General features: G+C 37.6%; 1 protein-coding gene across 1 annotated transcript in view; it reads right to left on the bottom strand.

Moving 5' to 3' along the window:
- The window catches only part of Amtn (amelotin), a 15,337-nt gene extending 10,358 nt beyond the window's left edge, over window positions 1-4,979 (bottom strand). Inside the window, exons 1-5 of the mRNA XM_004647925.2 lie at window positions 4,898-4,979; window positions 4,486-4,554; window positions 2,013-2,099; window positions 1,446-1,511; window positions 328-417 (exon numbers count right to left, since the gene is read on the bottom strand). Of these exons, the coding sequence (XP_004647982.2) occupies window positions 328-417; window positions 1,446-1,511; window positions 2,013-2,099; window positions 4,486-4,539 (297 nt within the window). The 5' untranslated portion in view covers window positions 4,540-4,554; window positions 4,898-4,979. The remainder of the gene's footprint in view (window positions 1-327; window positions 418-1,445; window positions 1,512-2,012; window positions 2,100-4,485; window positions 4,555-4,897) is intronic.
- Window positions 4,980-7,189: the final 2,210 nt, after the last annotated feature.

Genomic DNA, 7,189 nt, shown 5'->3' with positions numbered 1-7,189 from the left:
TATTTTGTTTTATTGAGAACCAAATATCAATGAGACAGTTTCAAAACTGATGAATAGGACATTTTCAATAATTAATACATTGTGCATTGTTATCTTCTTAGTGGTTATCCATAGTAAAAGAAGCAGACAGGATGTCCTGTCCAAACACTATTACTACAAATCTTTCTTCTCATTGAATTAAGCAAAAGTAGCTGTATATCTATCCCAACTATTCTGTATATACAAATCCTGGTATAATTTTCAAGATGCTTAAAAATTCTTTCAACTCTGTACACATCTACTCGAGATCCCTCCAAAGTTATTTCAAGGGCCGGTTGTCATGCTCACCTGTGGTTGCAGCTGATTTTGTCCATTCACTGTTCCCAGGGTTAAAGGCAATGTGTGGGCTGCAGGTGTTGCCCCTGGGGCAGGAGTGAGCTGTGGGCAGTAAGAGAGATGTACATTGTGTTTCCCTCAATGTGAATGTTAGGAAACTAAAATGTACTTGCTAAACATTAAAAAAATGCCTTTAGGAGGAGAATTTTTTATGTGAGTACATAGTATTTTACTGGATGCATAATTAGATGATAAAATTTATACTTGTTTACTCTTCCAGTACAAAAATAAGGCCCATTGCTAACTTTTCCATATTACATTTAATTCCCTCCCTTGAAGAATTATTTAGGTGATATTTCCTTGCTTTTCCCTTTTGGCTACAACAGCAAAGGTTCTTGGACTTTTCTGATGGATTTTTTTTCCCTGAAGAAATAAATTTCTTGGGGCCAGAGAGATGGCTTAGTGGAATAAGTGCTTCTCTGGCAAGCGCAAGGGTCTGAGTTCAATCCCCAGTTCTGCCAAAATAAATAAATAAAAAATAAAACCTCACTATAAAAAAAAGAGAGAAAGAAATTTCTTCTAAGGTACACCATGAAAAGTATGGAGTAAAGAATAAATTATCTAATCAGAACATAAATTAATACTACATTTGAATGTGAACACTAGAAAAAGTCCATTTTAGTTAGAAAAGTCAGTTGTTTTTCCATCTCATAAACTTAAAAGATCTGTGAGGAGGCTGAATCTCTTTCTGCTCTGTTTGGCTTGCACTTATTATGGGGGTGAGTATGCTCAGTGGGGTGTCCATGTGGATGTTGTAATGGGGACCAGGAAGGGATGGGAGGTAAGTGGGAAGCCATGCTTGGAGAAGAGGTGGGAGGAACTTGAGAATTAGAACAGATCCTTTAGAAGAGATGTTCTTATCAAGAAGATGTTTTCAAGATGTATTGACTAGAATCTTTTCTCTTTTCTCTCTTATTCCTCTTCATGCATCTGCAATGAACATGTGTGTGTGCATGGGTAGATAGTCATTTCCCTATGTTCTTGCCTCTTCTCTGTACTCAACAATAAGCATTAGATTTAACAGTGGCTAGTCTGAAAGATGAGTAATGCATGACCTAAAGAGCACTTACCAGTTGCAGATCTGACCCCAGTGTAAGCAGTTGTGTTAAGGGTATTAGACTTAAGGAAGGGAAGACCTGAAAAGAGTTAAAATTGATGTATTAGACAATAGATTATCTATTTCTACCACTCTGCCAAAGGGTAGCTCTCTTCATGGCATCTGCACTCCTGTCCAAGGTGAACTCACTTCCTGGGCCTCTCTAGCTTTGCACTGGTCTCCCTAGGCCTGCTGTCCCCTTCCTGGGTCCTGGAGAGTGCCTTAGCAGTGTGTCAAGTTTATTCTATTGGCTGGCTTATTCTTATTTTCTATTGCATCATTAATTTTCACTTTGATATCTACTTCTACATATCTAATTTGTATTCATCATTCATCATGATTCAAACAAAAGGCAAAAGAATTAGGGTGTTTTGCTTTATTTTTTAAAAAAATATTTTGGGCCTTTTTTTTCTCCTTTTGAAAGTAAAACCTTCCACTCTTGTTCATTCACAAGACACTGTGTGAATCTTAATTTTAAACCCATCTGTCTTAGCACATTACATTTGCTGGTTTGTAAATCTTTTTGTCATAGGACACTTACCTGACTAGACTGCTGTTGTTTTTGTGGTGTCACCTGATCTGGAGTTGGTTTTGTGGGAGAAACTTCCAAAGCAGAGTTAAGCTGCTTCTGTGAATACAAATATTGAAAGGCAGAACTGCAGTTTAGGTTTTATATCCATTTATGTGCAGAAGGTAACAGGTTGGCCTGTTGCAAAAATGCCTGTCTTTAAGATTTCTATATTTTGAACAGTTTGATTCTTATAATGCTTGATGCATGGCAGGAGGTGGAGCTATATAACAGAAAAATTGAAAGCAGTGAGGAGGGCAATATGAGGGCCAGAGCACATGAGTTTTCTAGTGGTTTTCCTTGGTTTCTATGTCTTGTCTGTAACTGCTTTTCTCTTTTGTCTGTATAGGAAATATAAACTTTGCTTCTTAGTTCTATAGACATTTACTTTTTCCCGATGCTTGGATTGAACTGCCATAAATCCTACTGTATTTCATTAGTTTCTCACTTTTGCCCTGTGCCTGACCTATTGATTCTATGATGCAGGTTAAGTGTTTTCCTGATGAGGGCATTTTGTCTTTTATCACTGATTTGTAGGGGTGAAAATTTCCTTGCTACCTCATGATCCAGTTGTGTGGTTTTGATTTATAGCAGGAGAAGTCAGCTAACCTATCCAAGGTGATGTGAATGTAGAATCAACACCAGATTACCTGGAATGTTCTTCTTAGCCCTGAAAACTGAATCTTTCCCTTCCAACTGACCATAGCCAACCTCAGGTCTTTCCTTGGCTTCACTTTCATATTTCGTCTTGTGGCCCACCTTGACCTTATCCTCTGCCCCATCTAACTTTGCCCTGTGCTCTCTTCCTCAGTGCTTACCACTTCCAACACACACTGAATCTCTGGGTTAAGGGTGTTTACCATTTGTTTCCTTGCTAGAATATAAATAACACAGAGTAGAAACTATACAATTCAGGCAGATAAATCAGTGTCTGGCATACAGTCAGCAAGCAAGTATTTGTTGAAAGAATAAAGTCTTGGTTTACTTTAGGCCACCTACTTCCTGTGACTGATCCATCAGAATTCTTTCTTTCCACTCAGTATTTGCCATCTGATATCCACCTCCACTCTAGATCTACGGAAAAGAATCACTAGGCTGCTGCAAGTCTCCATATTTGCAAGCAGATTCATTTTTATGCCTTAAGAATACACTCATCTGCATATAAAAAGAAATACCTTGCTCATGTGTCCTGCTTTGTCTGCCTCATGGAAAGCCAGTGCTGTCTCCACTTCCCCACCTCAAAGACACCCAGTGTCATCTCTGAGTCTCCTAGCCATTCTCATCCTCTGCTCCTCTTGCACTCTGCTCTTCATTCCTTTCACTGTGATTCTGCCACGTTCTATTTTCTTGAGTTTTCACCAGTTGTATGGAAATTTAAATATATTTTACTTTGAAGAATCTTTTGATAAAGTTATTCAGTGAAGTGAAATATCTATTTGTTTTATTAAAAAATTAACTCCATACTCTACCTCGTTTCAAAGCTTAAATCTGCATAGGCCCCTTCTTTCTGGGAGGAAATGCAGATGGATATGAAGTGAAGTGAGAGGGAGGCTGGCTACTTATGCTTTATTCCATTCTTTCATAAGGTTTCCTTCACAGCACTAATCATAGGTATTAATAATTAATTTCTTTTAACCACTATTAACCGCTGATGTGCAGAGGCCTGTGAACACCATCAGGGACTATCCCCCATCACTGTATTTTCAGCAAATAGTGCAGTGTCTGGCATACAAAGAGGTTTCAACCCTTATTTATTGATTGTATGGATGACTACAGAAGCATCATGTGAGCTTAAGGCTCAGCTAGGAGCATTTTCTTCTTTTCACAGTGGACAAATTTTTTCCTAATTTCCATACTCAAGCATCTTGAACAAAGAGAAGTCCATTCAGAGATCTGAACTTCCATGTGTGTTTTTAAAGCAGACCCCTGGAGTGTGAAACATGATCTTCTTTTCTTTCCTGTTATGTGTAAACACCTTTTGTGAGGAAATGTCCTGATACCACTTTGTAATATGATCTTGCTATCACATAATTTGGTAGATATTTTAGAAGTTATATAATCTAGATATTACTCAATTAGAAAAAAATCAGAAAATTTATTTTATCTTAGTTATGAATAAAAATTAGTTGCCAAGAATTTTTTTTGAAGATGAAATAACTATTCATTTTGCGTAGATCTAGTCAGAGGCATTCCATTATCCCTCATTCTTAATGCACTATTTTGCCAATATAACTTAAATTCTGCTGCTGTGAGGATGCATTTTAAAATGCAAAATATTTAAAGATGGAGCAACACATTGTTAGTGTAGTATCTTTTCCCTTGGAAAATAAAAACATGAAACTGAAAAAACGCATCATAAAGTAAATGAGTTCTGGTGGCCACAGGAAGAGAGAAGCCCATGGTCCACCTAGGGTTGGAGACACAGAAAGCAGATAACTGCACTTACTGGTAAGGACTGAGCTGATCCAAGAAGACAGAGCAGCAGAATCGCAGTCTTCATGTTTTAAGCTGCTACCTGTGAGACCAAAACAGCGTCCCCAACTTTACATGTACTGAAAATAATCACTAAGCTGCTATAAGTCTCCACATTTGCAAATGGATTAATTTTTCTCATCTTTATAATTTAACACATTCATTTGCATAAACTGAGAAATACCTGTTCATGTGTTCTGATTTTCATTTAATAAATATTGTCTCTATACCTAGTAGACATTCAGTGCCATCTACCCCTAGGCCTTACCTATTCCCAACTAACTACAAAATATTGAAATGTCATGCACTCTATTTTCTTTCTTTTGAGATACATGCTACATTAAAAAGATAAACATTGTACTTGAAACATTGTCAATTAAAGTTACCTTGTGTTCACCAGGCAAAGTATACAGATGAAATGATTTCAAAATCCAGATGACTTCTCCAGTTTACTCTGGTAAAATATTTTATGCTTTGATGATTTGAATTTGTAGACAGAATTTAAACTCAACTCCAGAATATTGGCAACTTGAGAACCAATCAGCATTTAGCTGTCTGTGAAATCATTTGGTTTCTTTCATTTCCCAACATTTCATTAGGTGGGTTATTAGGTACAGACATTATGTTAGTCAGTGTCTGACATTTAACTAGAGGGTATTTTAGGGAAACACACTTTATGTAATTAAAAAAGTGCAACCATTAAAAAAATTAAAATTTGTTTTCACCTTCATCTCTTTCCTAGACTATTTCCAAAATTACTTGTTTTATCATGTAAAAGTGAAGACATAAATCAAATATAGGGGTCTCTCTCTATATACTCAACTGAAGTTTATTAAGAAATATACATTTCTCTGTAACTTAGCTGGCTTAAATAATGAACAGCTTTTTGTGAGTACACGTGCATTAATTTCACTTATTTATTGGTTACTTTATATTACATCACATCCGCTTTTTCTTTTGATAAACAGTAAATCCATTCCCATTTTATTTTGTAATAATTAGAGTGTTATAATGAACATCCTCATAAAACTTACTTGCATATGTAAAAGGTGGTATTCCTGGAAATACTATTTTAAAGGATATCTGGATTTTATATTTCAATAAGTATGCCTTTCAGAGATTTGCATAGTCCTTTATTTTGGGGGTTTTGAGACAGAGTCTGTTCTTGAACTCAGTTCTGGGTTTACGGGCATGCACCATCTGTCTGGCCTGTAGTTCTTCATTTCAATTGACTGAAAAGACATTCGAACCTAAGGAAAAGACAAGGGACCCACTGAGATTTCTTTCACACAAAGAATGGCTAAGTGCCATCTGTAAGTGTCCAGGGCAGAGGCAGATGGGGGTCCTTTCAATAATTCCTGAAATCAAATAAATAATGAGTCTAGACCAGACCTACTAAGATATTTCTCATCTAAAGACTGAGTGCCATTCCTGTGATTAGATCCCTAAATAAACTGGTTCCTGAATGCTGAACTGTATATAGTATGTGCATTGTAACATTCAGAACAAAGAAATGATCAAAGGAACCACCATGTCCATGACTTTATTTTTATTTGCACAACTGTTTCAGGCAGTGCTGTAATGTAAAACAGAAAATAAAACTAGAGTACTATACTGTACAATACATCCAGCAAAAATTCAGAACTGTATAAACAAGGTATACTGTATGAAAAAGATGTGAGGCTCTATAAACAAAACGAATGGAAATGCACAAAAAATGATGAGTGGCAAGTCATAAATCTGAAAGTTATTAAACAGGTATGTGGATAAACAAGGGCCATCTGCATTTGTACGGAAGACGCTGCGTGCCACATCCTTCTTCTTTCTCTTCTTTTTACCAGCACAGCACAGGAAGTCCTAATAGAAAGTGACTGAGATGGTTCCTGTCAGAGCCAGTGCCAGGCGTGGAGGGACTGTCTGAAGGGGGCCACACAGGCTGGGAGGGCAACCCATAGGAGGATGCACAGGTGTGAAGGGCATGGTTAATCAGGTTGGAGGCCAAGAACAGCAGAAACTGAACAGAGGAGGTCACCCCTGAGGGGTGCTTGGAAGACTCCATGGGAAGTCGGCAGGAAGGCCTGGCAATGCCCGCGGACTTCAGGTCCATATGGGGGCGATGCTGACTTTCCTGAGCACCCGAGCAGAGTGGGCTGGGAGGAGCAGCATGGGGTAAGGTTGGGGAATACCTCCTTCACCTCTCATATCCCTTTTTTGTTTCTGTCACTGATTTTGACACTTCATCAGCTGTTATTCTATGCATCGCCTTCATTATTTTCTGCAGCTTCTGTTGTACTAGAATCTAGTAACAAAGGGAGAGTTCTGGAAGCCTTGTTTTAAATTTCTTTAGAATTTTCCATTTGTGGTATTGGAAAAGCACCATATGATCACTGCAAATTGATGAAAAACCCCAGAGGGACATATGTAACAGGGTGAGATCAAATTGTGTGAGTGAGTACAATGAAGGGCAGATGTGGCTTTCCATGGATTTTGAGGATAAATATGATGAATGATCAGAAAATGACATGGTGAAAGTTGATACTGAGAGGAGTTATGATCTGTAAATGCTAAAGGATGTGGAAGAGAAGCACATTTATTTACATTCTTGCAAACAGTAGGAGGAACTACAATTTCAAATTTCAGAATGATTACCTCCTTTTGCAAAGTTTTCATGGCCAAGT

Source organism: Octodon degus, unplaced genomic scaffold, assembly GCF_000260255.1.
Source record: "Octodon degus isolate 3935 unplaced genomic scaffold, OctDeg1.0 scaffold00341, whole genome shotgun sequence".
In the NCBI taxonomy this organism is placed as follows: Eukaryota; Metazoa; Chordata; class Mammalia; order Rodentia; family Octodontidae; genus Octodon; species Octodon degus.
The sequence above is the reverse complement of the archived record's forward strand: the minus strand, read 5'-3'. Positions and strand labels throughout refer to the sequence as shown.